Source organism: Astatotilapia calliptera, chromosome 10 (genome assembly GCF_964374335.1).
Source record: "Astatotilapia calliptera chromosome 10, fAstCal68.1, whole genome shotgun sequence".
NCBI lineage: Eukaryota > Metazoa > Chordata > Actinopteri > Cichliformes > Cichlidae > Astatotilapia > Astatotilapia calliptera.
Genome location: NC_137431.1, coordinates 4,080,127 through 4,099,750, shown reverse-complemented (window position 1 = coordinate 4,099,750; position 19,624 = coordinate 4,080,127). Strand labels below are relative to the sequence as shown.

At 42.7% G+C, this 19,624-nt stretch overlaps 1 protein-coding gene across 1 annotated transcript; it reads left to right on the top strand.

Annotated features, from left to right (window-relative positions):
• The first annotated feature begins 1,094 nt into the window (after positions 1 to 1,094).
• Positions 1,095 to 14,994, top strand: kptn (kaptin (actin binding protein)). Its single transcript, XM_026182516.2, has 12 exons — positions 1,095 to 1,617; positions 7,181 to 7,263; positions 7,340 to 7,424; positions 7,500 to 7,554; positions 8,946 to 9,024; positions 9,945 to 10,018; positions 11,701 to 11,807; positions 12,891 to 12,974; positions 13,065 to 13,128; positions 13,221 to 13,356; positions 14,026 to 14,199; positions 14,588 to 14,994. Exons 1-12 carry the CDS (start codon positions 1,416 to 1,418, stop codon positions 14,750 to 14,752), a joined length of 1,308 nt encoding a protein of 435 aa, XP_026038301.1. The 5' UTR covers positions 1,095 to 1,415; the 3' UTR covers positions 14,753 to 14,994.
• Positions 14,995 to 19,624: the final 4,630 nt, after the last annotated feature.

The window sequence follows — 19,624 nt, the reverse complement described above, 5'->3', positions numbered from 1 at the left end:
AACAGCAGCTCACAGCGCACAGGTCACACTAAAAATACATGTTCTGTCCATCAATCAAATCATTTTCACTTTGATCTGCAGGTAAACTAAGGCGGTTCCCTCATCTCATTTATTATGCTGTGAGACAATATCCTTAAATGTTTAGAGCTCTAATGTTCACCCTCCGCCGTAGAAATGACCAGAAAGCCTGTTTTAGCAGAGCAAGTTGTTCCATCGTTGTGTGACCCTTGGGACAGACCCAAGCCGCACGCCTGGATAACACACAGACAACCATTCACGCCTAGAGCCAATTCAGAATCACAAGTTAACCTAAACCCACGCGTGTTTTTGGACTGTAGGAGGAAGCAGAACCCACTGCCTGGACTTGAGCAGAGGTCAGTGCTAATCACCGCACTACGCGTCTCTGGAATTTCTTCATCTGCATGAGTGGGTTAGCTCTGACCTCTGGTGGTTGAGCATCAATGTATTCATGCAACTAATTGTTTTGTTGCAGCAAACATTAATTAAACACACATGCATATAATAATACTGAATCAGGAATTGTCAAAGGTGTACGTGGAAAAAGACATTTTTAGAACTGAAATAAATGCAACCAGAAAATTAAAATCCCAGACAAAAAAACTTCAGCACATGCTTTCTTGTTTAAAAAGGAGGGATTTAGTGCCACTAGATGGCAGCACGATACAAGCGATGCACTGAATCTGTCACCCGTTTACTACACGAAGAAAAAAAAGCCACGCGCTGCCTTTCATGGCGTAGTAAAGTGGAGGAATTAAACCAAACTGGGAGAAGGCTTATATTAAATTACAACCAATTTAAGCGTTTTTGTACCTCAAAAAGAATGGCTGATTTTACTCTGTAAAGGATGTGTGACATTTTAAATGCACGTAAAATGTCAGCTGGCAGCTGTGTTTTGACCACAGAATGAAGAAATTTCACGGGAACAACGACAAATCTACCTTAAAATTACTTTCTAAAATATAGTAATATTTTCAATTATTCCGATAGCGGTTTTGTCCACAGTGGCCCGGGTTTTCTCTCCCCTGAGTCCCTTATAGATATTAAAACCCATATTTCCAATGAAAGTGAACGCAGCTCGGGTCAAACCCGGATATTTTTCTTCATGCGTACTGTCTATGGCTATTCAAGTTGTTTATTATATCTTAGAGACACTCGTTAGAGGATATGTGATATCAGAATAAAATAATATTAACTGAGTTATTTTAGCGTCGATATGCAATTTGTGGAGAGTGTTAGCTGAATTTCAAAATGAACGAGCGGGAACATTTTTAATCCAACTCATTGTTGTGGAGTTTGAGGGCTCTGCAGCCACTACACAAGCATGAACGGGGAAAAGTCTAAATGTTTAATACAAATCTTAATATAAACCAGTGATTGTGCTTGTATCCTGCAAGATGCTCCGAGAATCGTATCCCTTCGTGGAGGACAGTTTCAGCCGCTTCCCGTCGCAGAGCAACATTTATGGGCTGTGTCAGGCCGGGGAGCAGGAGCTGTTAGCGGCCACTCTCAAGGGGAAGGTGGTGTGTTTCAGATACCAAGAGCTGCAGCAGAAGATCCGACCGGTGGCCAAGGAGGTTCAGTTCACTTACATCCCAGGTACGCAGGGGAAAGACGGGTCAAGTGCTCAAGTTTCAGTACTGAAGAAATTATGTTTATTTCTACTATTTCTTACACATTAAACATTAGACCTAGACCTCCTTTACTGTTTCCTGGATCTTCTATCAAATAAAAAAAAAATTAAAAAAAAAAAAATCTTAAAAGCAATTATAGAAGACAGCAGTCCGAAAGTAGATTTTTGGATCAGGACAAGCTTCTCCTGTCGTCTATAAACTCCTTACATTTGTGTGACTCTTTGAAGAGACCTGACTGTATATTAACATCTCTGTGTTAACAGTCTTTTTCTTATGGACTGACCCCTGGGTTTGGAAAATAGACTGTACATAACAGATAGGACGTAACTGCTGTCACCCATTGGTTCTGAACTGTAAGACACAATCCAGGCAATACTGTGCAGTAAACAGCAGACCTGTTCAAAGTACAGAAGTCTGCTGCAGTTAAGTCAGGGCTCCAGCATGTGATGAGATGGTCCTTGTGGAGTAAGAGTGAATGGAAGTAAGTGGCTAAAAAGTAATTTGCATGACAAAAAAGCCACATAGAAACAGACAGGTTCAATGATTGGGGCCCCTGGTTTTTGAGGTCTGACAGACTTTATCCCCTCCCCCCCTTAACAACCAATAGACGACTTAAAATGAAGCTATAGGGGCCCCAGTGAGTGGGGACTGGAAAGAACTCTTGTTTTACTCCTTTGTTGTGCAAGTACTCAGATATGTGCACATAGATGTTGCTACAGAGCTTGTCCTTAAGGTAAGGAAGCTACACAACACAATAGAAAGACTGTGTTTCAACGTAAACTGCATGCACTGAATATTTTACTCACGTAAAATTACAGAAGTTTAACACTTCAAGCAACAACTAAACAATTGTACAGATTGTATATTTCAGAATGACCTATAGGAATGCACAAATATGGTCTGATATTAGTCTTTTTGACTCATGTCATGTTTATTATTTCAGCTCACTCGTGGTTTTCTGTTGAGATTAGATGTCACAGATAGTAGGATGAAGACTTGAAACAGTTATTGTAATGAAGATTTTTTGTTTCCTTCGCCCAATCAGTGCATCCCTTCTATATTATTATAAAATGATAAGATTGTTGATTTATGCTGAAGACTGGAATTTATTGTGTCACAGAAGCCAAAACTTTAAAACCAGCCTTCAACAAAACAGATTAAATAAAGGAGAATATACATATTCTCCTGCTGTATGCGGTTTGAGACAACATACAGCAGCGGTCCCCAACCCCTGGGCCACGCACCAGTACAAGTCCGGTCCGGTCCGTGGTCGTTTGATACCAGGCTGCGAGAGTTGAGGCCCGGGTGTAAAATTGATGGTTTTCAGGGTTTTTATCGGTTTTTATCATTATTTTTTTAACGTTATTATTGTAAACTTGGTTTCCCTGGGTCTTTTCCAGTGTGTTATTAATAAATCTTTTCTTTTGGTTTTATTTTGTTGTATTTTTCCGCGACACCTTAAATGCCATCCATCCATCCATCCATCCATCTTCATCCGCTTTGTCCGGGGCCGGGTCGCGGTGGCAGCAGCCTAAGCAAAGAGGCCCAGACCTCCCTCTCCCCAGCCACCTCCTCCAGCTTATCCGGGGGAATACCAAGGCGTTCCCAGGCCAGCCGAGAGATATAATCTCTCCAGCGTGTCCTGGGTCTGCCCCGGGGCCTCCTCCCGGTGGGACATGCCTGGAACACCTCACCCAGGAGGCGCCCAGGGGGCATCCTTGTCAGATGCCCGAACCACCTCAGCTGGCTCCTTTCGATGTGGAGCAGCAGCTGCTCTACTCTGAGCCCCTCCCGGATGGCCGAACTTCTCACCCTATCTCTAAGGGAGAGGCCAGCCACCCTTCGGAGGAAGCTCATTTCTGCCGCTTGTATCCGCGATCTCGTTCTTTCGGTCACTACCCACAGCTCGTGGCCATAGGTGAGGGTAGGGACGTAGATCGACCGGTAAATTGAGAGCTTCGCTTTTACACTCAGCTCCCTCTTCACCACGACGGACCGGTGCAGCGTCCGCATTACTGCAGCTGCAGCCCCAATCCGTCTGTCGATCTCCGGCTTCCTTCTCCCATCACTCGCGAACAAGACCCCGAGATACTTGAACTCCTCCACTTGGGGCAGGAACTCATCCCCGACCCGGAGTGGGCACTCCACCCTTTTCCGGCTGAGAACCATGGCCTCAGATTTGGAGGTGCTGATCCTCATTCCCGCTGCTTCACACTCGGCTGCGAACCGCTCCAGTGCGAGCTGGAGGCCCTCACCCGATGAAGCCAACAGAACCACATCATCTGCAAAAATCAGAGATGAGATTCTGAGGCCACCAAAGTGAAAGCCCTCCGCCACTTGGCTGCGCCTAGAAATCCTGTCCATAAAAATTATGAACAGAACCGGAGACAAAGGACAGCCCTGGCGGAGCCCATCACCCACCGGGAACGAGTCCGACTTATTGCCGGCAATGCGAACCAAGCTCTTGCAACGGTTGTATAGGGATCGAATGGCCCGTAGCAATGGGCCAGACACCCCATATTCCCGCAACACCTCCCACAGGACACCCCGAGGGACACGGTCGAATGCCTTCTCCAAGTCCACAAAACACATGTAGACTGGTTGGGCAAACTCCCATGCACCCTCAAGTATCCTGGAAAGGATAAAGAGCTGGTCCAGTGTTCAGTGGTCCAGGACGAAAACCGCATTGTTCCTCCTGTATCCGAGGTTCGACTAACGGACGAACTCTCCTTTCCAGCACCCTGGCATAGACTTTCCCAGGGAGGCTGAGGAGTGTGATCCCCCTGTAGTTGGAACACACCCTCCGGTCCCCTTTCTTGAAGATGGGGACCACCACCCCGGTCTGCCAGTCCACAGGTACTGCCCCTGATCTCCACGCAACATTGCAGAGGCGTGTCAACCAGGACAGCCCTACAACGTCCAGAGCCTTCAGGAACTCGGGGCGGACCTCATCAACACCAGGGGCTCTGCCACCAAGGAGTTGTTTAACTGCCTCAGTGACCTCGCCCCCGGAAATTGGCGGGTCATTCCCCTCATCCCCAGACTCTGCTTCCTCCTCGGAAGACGTGTCAGTGGGATTAAGGAGGTCCTCGAAGTATTCCTTCCACCGCCTGACAATTTTCTCAGTCGACGTCAGCAGCGCTCCGCCAGCACTATACACAGTGCAGGTAGAGCACCGCTTTCCCCTCCTGAGACGACGGTTTGCCAGAATCTCTTCGAGGCAGTCCGAAAGTCTTTTTCCATGGCCTCTCCGAACTCCTCCCACACCCGAGTTTTTGCTTCAGCCACTGCCCGAGCCGCATTCCGCTTGGCCTGTCGATACCTGTCGGCTGCCTCCGGAGTCCCACAGGCTAACCAAGCCCGATAGGACTCCTTCTTCAGCCTGGTGGCTCCCTTCACCTCTGGTGTCCACCATTTGGTTCGGGGATTACCACCACGGCAGGCACCAACCACCTTGTGGCCGCAGCTCAATGCAGCAGCTTCGGCAATGGAGACGCTGAACATGGTCCATTCGGACTCAATGTCCCCAGTCTCCCTCGGAATGCTGTTGAAGCTCTGCCGGAGGTGTGCGTTGAAGATCTCGCGGACTGGGGCCTCTGCTAGACGTTCCCAGCACACCTTCACTACGCGTTTAGGTGCACCAGGTCTGTCCAGCGTCTTACCCCGCCACCTGATCCAACTCACCACCAGGTGGTGATCAGTTGACAGCTCAGCCCCTCTCTTTACCTGAGTGTCCAGAACATATGGTCGCAGGTCTGCTGATACGATTACAAAATCGATCATCGACCTACGGCCTAGAGCATCCTGGTGCCACGTGCACTTATGGACACTCTTATGTTCGAACAGGGTGTTCGTTATGGCCAAACTGTGATTAGCACAGAAGTCGAATAACAGAGCACCGCTCGGGTTCAGATCAGGGAGGCCGTTCCTACCAATCACGCCCCTCCAGGTCTCGCTGTCGTTACCCACGTGAGCATTGAAGTCTCCCAGCAGGACAACAGAGTCTCCAGGTGGAGCACCCTCCAGCACCCCCCCCCCCCCCCCCCCCCCCCAGGGACTCTAAGAAGGCTGGGTACTCTGAACTGCCACTCGGCGCATAAGCGCAGATGACTGTCAGGACCCGTTCCCCGACCCTAAGGCGCAGGGAACAAACCCTCTCGTCCACCGGGAAAAACCCCAACGTACCGGCAGCAAGCCGAGGGGATATTAGGATACCCACCCCAGCCCGCCGCCTCTCACCAGGGGCAACTCCAGACTGAGACAGAGTCCAGCCCCTCTCCAGGAGACTGGTTCCAGAGCCCAAGCCATGTGTAGAGGTGAGCCCGACTATATCTAGCCGGTACCTCTCAACCTCACGCACTAACTCAGGCTCCTTCCCCACCAGAGAGGTGACCCTTATGAAAAGGACATCGAGGGAACAGTTTACCCTGCCCGGGATAGGGTTACCGGGGCCCCGCCCTGGAGCCAGGCCCGGGGAGGGTCCCCGAGGGCGAGCGTCTGGTGGCCGGGCCTTAGTCCATGGGGCCCGGCCGGGCACAGCCTGAAGAGGAGACATGGGCCCATCCTCCCGCAGGCCCACCACCCGCAGGAGGCGCCATAGGGGTCGGGTGCATTGTGTGCCGGGTGGCGGCCAGGAGCGGAGGCCCTGGCGGACTGACCCCCGGCTGCCAAGACTGGCAATAGGGACCTTAAATGCCGGTCCGTGAAAATATTGTCGGACATAAACCGGTCTGTGATGCAAAAAAGGCTGGGGACCGCTGGGATACAGTATGAATAAATACAATGTAACAGCACTAAAAAGATACAAATGACAGAAAATCAAACAAAACAGAAAAAAGCAAACTAAAAACAATAATCAGTGGCCATAGTGATCAAACTTAAATACAGTGGTACAGGGAGCTTAATAAGTGAATCGGGTAATAAATGAAGGCATTGTGATATGATCAATGAAATACTTTCACAACAGAAGAGAAAGTGTTGTTGCGTTTGATATAAATGGTGTGAAGGGTGGTGAAGAACTATTCAGAACTGATACATGAATGTGTTCTTTATTTTAATGGTGATGTTGAATATTTACTGCTTTAATATACGTTTTATATTTCTTCTTCTAGTCTGTAGAGTTTGCGTAGGGCATACATTTTTGTTTTCGTTTTAAATGACATCACAGTGTATCTGCTGAATATATTTTGTATTCTAAAAAAAGTTTTCAAATAAACATAAAGGGTCTGAGCAATATACTGTAGATGATATTGGTGGAGGTTAACAATATAGATCTCACTTCATGAAGGAGAGCATCTCTCTCTCATTAGCGCAGAGCAACAAAACAGATTTTCTGCCTTATAATGAAACATTTTCTCTGAATATTTATCCTGTTATTTCAGAAAAAACAAACAAGATAAATCATTCTGTAAGTCTGAAATGAATGATGAAGCTGTCGGTGTACGGTCGTATGTTAATTCTGTTATGATGCACGTTGTTGTTTGTAGTGGCTCAGTGCTGAAAAGGTTTGACTCTGTTTTCTTATCTAGTTGATGCAGAGATCGTATCAATCGATGCTTTCATCAAGTCTCCACCCAAGAGAGGTCTGGTGGTGGGCATCACCTTCATTAAGGTATTGTAACTTTAAAATCAGAGTATGAACTGTGCCATGGTAGAAGCATACTGATTCATGGCTGATCTCCTCGCAGGACTCTGGGGACAAAGCCACTCCATTCCTAAATATCTACTGTGACTATGAACCTGGCTCAGAGTTCAACCTGGACTCTATTGCACGTGAGCGATGCATTGTCTGCGTATGTGTTGTGCTCTCGCTGACATGTCCTGATCATGTCGTGTTTCTCTGAACAGAGAGCTGCCTGAATCTGGAGCTGCAGTTCACGCCCTTCCAGCTTTACCACACAGAGTAAGTTTGCTGCTGTACAAAGATAGTTCTTGCTGACTATAGTCACCATGGTAACTAACCTTGCAGATTTTGCCACATAGTTTTAACCAAGAATTAAAAGAGAAAACCGAGCTCTTCCTGATCTCCTGCTGCAGGTTATGACGATCTCCTTTGGGCTGTAGCGTCAATCAGAAATTACTAAGAAACAAACAGGCACAATACAGGTGGTGGCTGTAAGGGCTTCACACTGAAGCTGGATATGCAAAATGTGATTTTTGGCAGTTTAACATGAAAGATGACTCATGTAAAAGATATTCGTGACGTCTTTGCTCATGCTGTTTTTGCTTACATAGTGAAAGAGTTCAGAGTTCTAATGGCCAAAACTCTGACAGTGTCTGAGTGTACGCGCTGCTGCAGCGTACTCCTACTAATCAAGCAGCATGAAATGACACGCTGATCAATATGATGCTGGCACCTGTGTTTGGGATTCCAGCAAGGAAGAAAATCCACTTCAGTTGAGGGAGCAGAAGCTTGTTTGTGTGCTTCCCCTGCTGTTATCATAGAAACAGACAGCAGAGGAATAACACACATACATCCTGGCTCACATTCAGGAGGTGAGCTGATGTCCTGCCCAAGTCTATTAGATTCATGTTGGACAGTTTAGCTTAAAAATAGCTCAGAAAATTGCTAAAAAATCACACATTTTGTAGACATTTTAAAACAAGAATACATGGAAAACAATTAAAAGTAAATAAAAAATACATGCACAATAATCATTCTGCAGAACTGTGGACCGTTTATATGATTATCAATCATTACAAAATACAGAAACACAACTCCAGGCTGGTAGCATTACAACTTTAGCTACTTGACAACTGAGATTTCAGTGCTGTTAAATATTTAATGTTTTTCTCAAGTACTGATAAATCTATTGTTACCACATTTTATATCCTATTGCTGTGCTGAATCATCGTGTTTCTGCAGGCTGACTCAGTTTCTCAGCTGGAGTCCATCATTTTTCATGAGCTGGTACAGGAATATTCATGAATGGGCTTTAGTGTCTTTATGGCTGTGCTCAGTCACTGAGCAGTTTAAGTACAGACTGTGTGTGTGTGTGTGTCTGGATAGTAAATGTAATGTTTTTCTCAGGTAGAGCAGGTCGTCTACCAGTCAGGGTGTCGGTAGCTTGACTCCTGGCTCCTTCTGTCTGTGTTAAAGTACCAGTACAAATAAAATGCTTAGGTATAGATAGAAGCTGTATGAATGTGTGATTGGGTGAGTGAGACTCGAAGTAGAAAGCATTTAGTGCTCAAATTAAGTAGAAATATATCGAAGTAGCAGTATAATGTATATAAGTACCAGTCCATTTACCATTTATCATGTGAGTGAGCTTGTCTCCCTCTGTCTGTCAGAGTGCAGTGTGCTGAAGGAGGGAGTGAGACGGTGTTTCTGCTAAGCGGTCATGACCAGAGGATCCACCTTTACAAGGAGGTCAGAGACAATACCAGATCAGTGCATTCTAATGACAACTTAAAATATTTGTCTCCTTCTCATCTGTGTATCAATGTATTCTCTAGTGAGTCCCTTTATCCATTATGTGGAGTCACGGTAGCAGCAGACTAAGTAGGGGATTGCAGACATTAGAGTTGGGAATCACCTCTCATGTCTAACCATCAGAAAGTAAACGGTTGGATGGCTTCTCTTTGTGTTCCCAGTGGAAGCTGTGGGGAAAAAATCTTCAAACATCTTTCTTTAAAAATATTGTTGAACATAAAGTAAAATCTGGCTTCAGCCTTTCAGAAGAGCCAAAAATAAAAATGTCTTCCACAGTGAGAGCCTGTTTACTGTGAAACCCACTCTATGTGTTGTCTAAGCTCCACTGCAGCTCAGCAGGGACACCATCCCTGGAAATTCCAGAGGGAGTGTTGGACCAAACAGCCATTGGATTTGTCTCAGTCATACTTCTGAAGCCTCATACTAGCAGAAAACAAGAACTGTGCTTTGTTCTTCCTCGTCACCTCCACTGGAAGCACATAATAAAGGGATTTTGTTATGGCTAGCATGAACAGGAGGAAAGATCACAGCAAGTAAACCCTGCTTTAGTGTTCACTTAGGAACCTGAATATAATCAGACAGGAAAAATCATTAAAAAAATTCTTTTTAAAAGAATTTTATGAAAAAAAGTCAGAATTCTGATTTTTGTTCCAAAACTGTGAAAAAAAAAAAATCCTAATCGTCTTCCAAAATTTAAAATGAAACCATATAGATGCATGCAACAGAACTAATACTACAGGAAGCATTGGAGATAAAATATGATTGTAATCTGTTGTAACTTTGTATATCTGAAGATGTTTACTTTGATCATGCAAACATCAGCGTTGCATTCAGCCTGACTCTCTTGTGTCTAACAGAACGCCTCCTTGCATCAGTTTGAAGAGCAGCCAGTGGAGAGACTCTTCCCCGAGCTGCAGCAGCTTCCCAGCAAGTGAGTCCCTTCAGCTCTCATCTCTCTGGATGTGGCCGCTGGGCTGATTGGGTTTGATGAGGGATGAGCATTATGTGTTTCTCTGTTAATCAGATTCATGATTTCCCACATTATCCAGCTTACTGTTCTGATCACTGTTTGTACAGTTTGTTTGTACTCAGTTAGCAGGTCTATTACTATACACAAGAACGATAATGTCATTATAGTGTCATTTACTGAAGTTTGAGTAACGAAGGAAGCATGAAAATGTGGAAAGAATGTTTTAAGATACGAAGTTACGAAGAGGATGGTGCATATAATAACAGTCAGCAACACTGAGAGTTGAACAATGAGACCGAGACAAGTCCCACATGTTTCAGATCTATCATCCATTCTTTTTCCACTTATCCGATTAAGGGTCACGACGAGGCTTGAGGCAGCTCCCATAGGGCAAGATGCGGCTACACGCTAGACTGGTTGCCAACCTGCAGCAGGGCTAACACAGAGAGACAGACAAGCATTCACACCCTCAGTGTGGGGAAAGTCTTCAGTTTTTGGTCTTGTTCTTTGCTCAGTGCCTTTAAAAAATGTTGGATTTGTTGTGTAATACCTGCCGACACCTCCCATACAATAATGATTTAACGAGAAACAAATAAATACAGATAATACTAAAACTCATAAAGTGATCATTGTTATACACCAGGCAACAAAATGAAATGAATAGATTTACTGTGAAAAAGAGCTCTAAAAGAAAAAGCAGCACATCATGTCAGGACCTAAAGAAACTCAGCAAGAGATGAAAAACAAAGTCACTGATATCTGTCAGTCTGGGAAGTGTAAAAAAGAAATTTCCAAAGATGTGGGACTTCAGCAAATCACAGTGAGAGCCATTATTAACAAATAGAAAAAACCTGCAATAGCAGGAACCTTCCTACCCAGCCAGCCTACCCAAATTACTCCGAGAGTGCCAGACGCTTTCCTTTCTTTCTCCGACAGGTCAGGTAGGCTTGAATAGTTTTTTTTCTTCATAAAATAAATTAAATTCATAATTTAAAAACTGAGTTTTGCATTTCCTCGGGTTATCTTTGAATATAAAAATTCCTTTGATGATTTGAAACATTTAAGTATGATAGATTTACGCAAAGCTAAGTAATCAGGAAGAGGCCAAATAATTATTCCCAGTACTGTAGCTCTTTGGGAATCACCTCGTTGGCACAAAAATATAATTTTATGCCCATCAAACTGTCAGGCACATCTCTGGAAATTTTCCAAAGATTAAACTAATGAACTGGGAGCAATTTGTATTTTTTGTGATGGGCCGCTAGTAACGAACTGTCTAATGATACAAGTTAAAATTAGTTTTTTACTAAGTTGTCTATTATGTGTAGAAAGCAAAGATTCGTCCCTTGAGTTAGGTGCCTTTTTTAATCAAGCTGTTGTTTATTTAGCATCATAATAATAACGGCTTAACAAACAAAAAGCATTTCTCTGAAAAAAGGGAAAAAGTAGCCAGTGTCCAAAGAAAAAGTTTGAATGACTTCCAGAAAGCCTGAACAAGTGTGTCTACTTTAACAATGACAAGAACGTTTGGCTTCTTGGAAGCAAACTATGATAGTTGGGTAAATACTTTCATTGTTATCGATACGAGAAAAAAACACACGTATCATCTGTAAACACGTTTTTGTTTCCTTGTCTCTGTGCAGTGTGTTATGGATGGATATACAGAGCATAGCTGGAGGCCGGCGGCTCTCGGTGTTTGGCTGTCAGAATGGCTGTGTTGGGCTAGCTGTGGTCAGCCAGACTGAGCTAGGTGAGGCGAGTGGAACGTACTTGAACGTTCCTCTTAGAGTCGCTCCATCACACGACTGTCTCATGATTCCTTAACCACCACTGACTTAGTCAAACTGAACTCCCGGCTTCTCTGCAGGAATGCTGAACATACAGTGCATCCGAAAAGTATTCACAACTTCACTTGTTACACATTTTGTTACATTACAGCCTTATTCCAAAAATAAATGAAATTCATTTTTCACCTCAAAATTGTGCACACAATGCTCCATAATCACAAGGTGAAAAACCAAAAATATGACATGGATGTACATGTAAGTATTCACAGCCTTTGTTCAGTACTTTGTTGAAGCACCTTTGGCAGCAATTGCAGTCTCAAGTCTTTTTCAGTATGAAGCTACAAGCTAGCACACCTATTTTTGAGAAGTTTCTCCCATTCTTCTTACAGAATCGCTCAAGCTCCAACAGGTTGGAGTGTCGGTTCACTTTCAAATCTCTCCATTCTCTTTCAATCGGATTAAAGTCTGGGCTCTGGCTGGGCCACTCACCCAAAGCTACTCCTTTGTTATGTAGGCTGTGTTTAGGGTTGTTGTCCTGCTGGAAGATGAATCTACTCCCACCCTGAGGTCCAGACCACTCTGGCTATCATCAGGAATGGCTCTGTATATTGATACATTCATCTTTCCCTCGACTGGTCTCCCAGTTCCTGCTGCATAGCGTGATGCAGCCACCACCATGCTTCACTGTAGCGATGGTATTGGCAAGGTGGTGAGAGGTGTCTGGTTTTCCCCAGACATGACACTTGGCATCAAGACCAGAGTGAGAGTTCTTGACTATAAATCTTTAAAATGTTAAATGAGATTCTTTCCCACACGTAGCATAACATAGGTTACATTCCACCATACAATGCTCTCTACAATAAAAAGTTGTCTAGTTCGATTAAAGATTTGTTGAAGTATGTTAAAAGAAGCCAAAGCCTAATTACGTCCATGCAATATTAAGTTTATAGGTGTGTCTATCCATCATTTTGGCTTTATCATTGATGTCCCCAAGTGTGTTTCTGTATTTGTGTTTTCAGTATTGTGTCTGTGTGTGTTTATGTCAGAGGTTTTGCAGAGCTGGCGGGTCCAGTTTGACAGTCCAATCTCTACCGTGCTGCTGTTCCCTCTGAGCTTCCACACAGAGGCCGGTACGATTCTCCTCTGTTACATCTGATCTCTGCTTCACTTTGTGAATCTGCAGCGCACTTCAAGATTGTCCATTTCTTCTTCTTTTCCAGGTGTGGAAATGGAAAGCTATAACCTACTAGTGGCCAGTACCATAGAGATGGCAGTTGTGTACAGGTCAGAGACAAATGAATGGTTTTGTGCAGTTTTGCTTTCTCTCTGAAGACGAAGAAATTGTAGGTTTTTTTGTTGCATGTCTTTTATTGCAGAGATGTCCAGAAGGACGGTTTGTCCCAGGCCACATGCCTCTTGGAAAGTGACCAGTGGGACGCAGTAGTTTGTGCTCTGGTCATCGATCTGGATTTTGATGGGCAGAAGGAGGTGCTGTTGGGCACATATGGACAGGTAAGACCTTTACTAATGGATAGGCTGTATTTTATTTATTTATTTTACTTTTTTAATAAAAGTCAATGTATTTATCCATCTCTTAATACTTAAACCCTTGGCCTGAAGCCCTTAGCTCCATGATTGATGGTTGCCATTGAACACAAATCTTTTTCACTGCTTGCCACTTAAGATAAAGGCTCAGTCATTTCATGGAAATGCTACTTATTGTAGGTCTTAACTGGGAAAAAAGGAGTGCATTTATTACTACTTGTAGCTGTAGAAAAATAATTTCTACTCTGGTGATTAGTTTCACCAGCAGGATGCTGTGGATGTGTGGGATTGACTCAAAACAAACTGCACTGTTTGTTCACAGCAAAGAAGGAAGATATGAGCCGGTGCATTGTTGTGACTTCTTGATCTGTTTTTAATAGTTTTTGAATATAAATGGACCTCGCTGGCTCAGAGGAATAAATGAAACATAGGCACCGTATCGTTAGCAGGATACACTAACAGCTTTCTGTCTTCATGGGATTTTCTGATTGTAAGAATATAGAAGATCTGCTCATGAATAAAGTGGCAAAGTAGGTACGGAGGAAGTGAGTATGATTGAAAGGGAAAGATTATAGGTTTTGTTTTTTGATTTAAAATGATAGATTTATATATAAATCCTCTTTTTCTATAATGCAGGAATTGCTGTGTTATAAATTCCAGCCCATGGGAAGTGGACAAAATGGACAGTTTCAGCTGCAGTGGAGACGGAGCTTCAAAAGTCCTTTGCTGTCCCTCATATACTTGGATTTAACTGCAGATGGTTTGAGAGAGCTGGCTGTTCTCACACTGAAGGGACTGCACATCTTACAGGTTTGTAGCTGAAACCTGTGTGACAGTCATGGTACTGTGTAGCGTCCTCATGGTCACTGCCTGCTGAACTCAAGCTAAGAAGAAGTATTTGAGCTGACATCGAGTTGCCAGCTGCAAAACTTTAAACGGAAAATGATTTCATGTGGTTTTTAGCCCACGTTTATGACTTCATTAATGATTTTAGTTGGATTTCGCCTTCAGAATGAGCTTTTGTGATTCAAGTGCTATTCTTCATCACTGAGCAGCTGGAATGAGAAAGCATCCATATTAAGCTCCAAAGAAAAAGAATCACCATGATCTGCTTGTGGAAAAATAAATATCTTAATCCACACGTTAGCGTTGTCACCCCTGCAGACACTCATTATTTCACTCCCCTTTGTCTTTGCAGCACAGTCTCTCCAGCACCGCTGATTTGGTCCTTGAGCGGCTCACACAGAGGGAGTCAGCGCTAATGGCCAGCTCGGAGGTGGAGTCAGCGAGAGCACAACACACTGAAGACAATGAGGCTCCAGCTCAGAAACTGGAGTGTATAATGCAGACACCCTCAGATTAACAAATGTATTGCATTTTTCTCCCCACGTGTAAATCCTGGTGGTTCAGAATGAAATCTCTTAAAGGTGCAACGTGAAGATTTTTCTCAGGGGTTCATCTTCCTGGAGGCTGATGAGAGACACTGGTTTCAGAAGTCATATGTAACTGCTCAGGTCTGCTTCATGGTATAGTTGTAAAAAAGGCTGAATTGTGACATGATGACAGTGTACAGTTATTTGCAGGTAATAAAGGACATCATATTTATATCCTGTTTTTGTCTGATTTGATCTTTCCCTGTGTCAAGGAGGTTAGCTGATTGGTTTGTTTGTTTGTATGGCTTAGCAGATTCAGTAGAGTGATAAAGTTAAATATTTTCTGACATTTTATTTATAATAAAACACATTGTTACTTCTGTAACATGCCACAGGTTGCCATCTTAAGTATGCTGCTTACACTTAAAGCCTAGCTCAGTGCAGAACAGTCACCAAGCGTTCGCTCCTCCAGAAGGTGATTATTTTGATTAATAATGCTACAGCTTTACTGCTCATGACACTGGTTACTGTGGCTCCTCAAGATGAAAACAACAAATCACATCATTCAAAAATGCAGAAAATGTGCAAAGCTGGACAAAAAATGCTTTTCTACCAATATAGATGACCTGATCTGGCTTTCATTTGTTAAGCTTTGTATTCTTTTAGGCATAAGTAGTAATGGCTTCACTCTGACAAGATACCACTCATTCAAAATTATTCTTTAACAATATAAACATTGCAAACTTATACCCCAGCAAACATGCTCCTTTGCAGCCCAAATGAGGACAAGGTGGGCAGACCCAGCCCACACAAACCAGAGCAGAATGTGGGCGGCAATACCAGTGTCCAAGGTGGAGCTCGAGGCCCAGATTAAGTGGCCAACCAGACCCCGTGGTTTGGGGCCCAGATATGCCCCAAATTTCACACTCATGGGACTGAGACCACCATGATGAATTACTGCCCGTGTGGAAACTGGACCAGAATGTTATAAGATACTTGCAGCCACTTTTTTATTCACAAAGGATTTTTACAGTTTTTATTCATTTATTGTTTTTTTAAACACACTGGATGCATTTGCTGACACAACCGAGAAGGCATTTATGTCACCTCCATAGCGCAAACCAGGGAGATTTTGCTTGAAAGTCACACGTAAAAAAAAAAAAAAAAATCAAACTACAAAACTCTAGCACCACTTGGCCTCAAAGAGAAAATAAGAACTCAAATCCTATCAACAGCTTAGTCTCTTAGAAAATGGAATATGGCTACTTAGTTCAATTTTATTTATATAGCGCAACAACATCACAACAGTCGCCTCAAGGTACTTTATAATGCAAGGTAGAGACTCTTCAATAATACAGAGAAAACCCCAGAAATCAGATGAGCCCCTATGAGCAAGCGCCTTGGGAGAGTGGGAAGGAAAAACCCATTTTCAACAGGAAGAACCGGACAAGATGCTGAGAGTAAATAATGATTAAATGCAGAGTGGTGAAAAAGCTGAGTAAAGAACAAACAGTGCATCATGGGAATCCCTAGACCTATTGCAGTGTAACTAAGGGAGGATTCTGGATAACCTGATCCAACCTTTATACTTTTTAAAAAAGGAAAGTTTGAAGCCTAATCTTAAAAGTAGAGATAGTGTCTGTCACCTGAATCCAAACTGGAGCTGGTTCTACAGAAGTGGGGCCTGGAAGCTGAAGGCTCTGCCTCCCATTCTGCTTTTAAATACTCCAGGAACCACATTATTTATTTAAAAGCACCTTTTAAGACACCCAAGGACACTTAATATAGAATAAGACACATAATAGAACAATGATAATGAAGAACAATAAAAAAACAAAAAGCACAAGATAAAATAATTAGTTTACAGTGAATATGCAGATTTGAACAGATGGGTTTTGAGTTGGGATTTAAACTGAGGGAGAGAACCAATGTTTCTTATATCTGGGGGTAGAGAGCTCCACAGGCTGGGAGCAGAGCAGCTGAAGGCTCTGCTTCCCATGGTGAGGCCGAAAGAAGGCAGAGCAAGTTGGATAGAAGAAGATCGAAGTGAGCCGGCAGAAGAAGTAATGCTTAACAGATCAGAAAGGTAAGGAGGTGCTCCTCCTATTATGAAGACTAGAGGGCCTAAGACCGAGCCTTGGGGAACACCAGAAGTGACTGGGAATAGACGAGAGCACACATGTAAGTCAGCAGTCCTGCATATTCATTTAATATGCACACTGAAGGACATATTCTGGTCAAAAACGACTCCTAGATTCTTCAGTGTTACTGGAGGCCAATGTAATGCCATCCAGGTTAAAGAATCTGGTCAGAATCAGACAGTGTAATAAAACAATGGTTTCATCTTCTCCATAGTCACCTGTTGTTATTCTCCATGGGCAGGGGAGTATGTATGAGCGTGGTTGTGGTGCTGGTCTCTTGATACTCTACAATGAGGGGAAAGTAGAAAAATATCTAAAACTATGCCTCATTTGAGTCCAGTGTTTTACAATAGACTCCCACTATACTTGATAAGTCTACCAAAGTTGAACAAGAACTTCTTAAGTGAATTTTCTGAGTTTGCTAATTCAGTCTGTTCCATGTCCTGAAATGTTTTTCTGCTGGGTGATTTTAATGTACGTATGGACTATCACTAATAATCTTACAGGGGATTTCACATCATCTCGATAGTTTTGGCCTGGAGCAATTAGATTTTTCCCATCCACTCTTAAGTTCATATTTTTAGCCTTATCTGCTGTTCTGTTATTCCTCAGAACTGAGTAACATCTGACCTCTATATCAGTCCATAAGCTGTTTTTTAATGTTATTATCTAAACAAACTCTTTTCACTCTATTTCATATTGCAACATTAAAAACATTGATACCACTGCCTTTTCCAATGGAATTGACAGCATGCATAATAGACCCAGTTTATCTATTTCTGATGAACAGGTATCCTTTAACAATAGACTACACAGTCTTCTGCTCCTTTGAAATTTTGAACTGTTTTTTACATCCAGTCCACTCCCTGCTTCACCCCGAAATTGCCTCAGCTTAAAGTTAAAGGCTGCCACTTGGAACACCTCCACACAAAGACCTGTCTCGTTGTTCTTAAGAATATGCTCTTTAAGGATGCTCTGTCTACAGCTAAATCTGAATATTATGCAACACTAATCAGGTGTGCTGAATACTAGGGCTCTTTCTGCTGCTGTAAAAACACCACTCTTTAACCACTTGAGCCCCTCTTTTCTTTCTAGCACCGAACTCCTGACTTTAGAGGAAATATCTGGATTTGTTAAGAAAATTAAAGCTACCTCTCATTTTTACCCACTTCAATTCATGTGGTTAAATTCCATTTGTCCTGTTCTTCTACTTTAATAATTGTCATTATATTGTCTTCCCTAATCTACATCTCAAAACAGCTGGGATAATTCCACTTCTTAAGAAACCCATTGCAAACCAAAATAGTTATTGTCCAGTTAAAAATATACTTTTTTTTTTTACGCTCACCTCACTAACAATCGTCTGAACAATTTCAGTCTGATAAAAACAAAAGCTATAAATCCAAGCAGGAATCATATAAGCAACATGCAGGATGGGAAACAACAGTATGACACAACAAAGACCTGAGGAAAACTGTGCTTAAATATACATAAGAGGCGGTCAGGGAGAGACAACAGAGCTGGGGAAAACAAGGAGCAGGTGAACTGAATAAAACTAATGAGACATGGTAAGTAACACTAAATACAAGGTACAAGGCTGACACTGGGCTTTTAACCATATTCTTGCAATAATTCTGTCTCTATATGCTGACAATTCTCTAATCTCTTGAGTAGTCCTCATCTTTGAAACTCACTCCTGCACTGTTCATGGGATTTATTTCTCCCTTCCTTTCTTGTATATTTGTCACACTTATTTGTTTCAGATCATCAGATAAATTTTAATGTTAGACAAAAATTAACCTAAGTGAATATAAAATGCAGTTTTTTAAATTGTTACATTTATTACAGGAAAAAAGCTATCCAAACATGGATGTACGTGGAAATGATGTAATAATAAATTAACTGTGATTAACCACATTTAGTGGCCAAGCCAAGCTGACTAGCATCACCAAAGCCTGATTACTGTCAAACCTGTTGAAATGAGAAAACACATAAATAAAATCTTGTCTGACAAAGTGAAATAGGCCAAAACATCCCAAAAAGCAACACATGATGTGTCATGTATGTCCTAAACCACAGGTGTCCAACTCCAGGCCTCGAGGGCTGGTGTCCTGCAGGTTTTAGATGTGTCCTTGATCCAACACAGCTGATTTAAATCGCTAAATGACCTCCTCAACATGTCTTGAAGTTCTCCAGAGGCCTGGTAATGAACTAATCATTTGTTTCAGGTGTGTTGACCCAGGGTTAGATTTAAAACCTGCAGGACACCGGCCCTCGAGGCCTGGAGTTTGACACCCCTGTTCTAAACAAACTCATGAACAGCTGAGAAACAACATCATTGACGTCCTTTAGTGTAAGAATGGTTACAAAGCCATTTCTAAGACTGTGACACTCTTTAACCACAATGAAAAAAAAGACTATAATACTTATTCAGGAACATTGTACATATATTGAAGCTGATATGTTTTAAATGGATATCGCTGTAATGTTTCAGTATTGTACAAAACAAAGTAAAATAATGAAATAATAAATAGTAAAATAATGTGATATTTAGAACTGCCACATATTATTGACCATATGCCAATAGATTGTCAGTAGAAACAATGGTAGTAGTTTTAAATAGCTTTATGTGGTGTGGATATGCTGACAATACACACCACACACAAGAATCCTAGTTTCTATGTTATAAAGTCAATTTTCAACCAACAAATCATTAGGTTG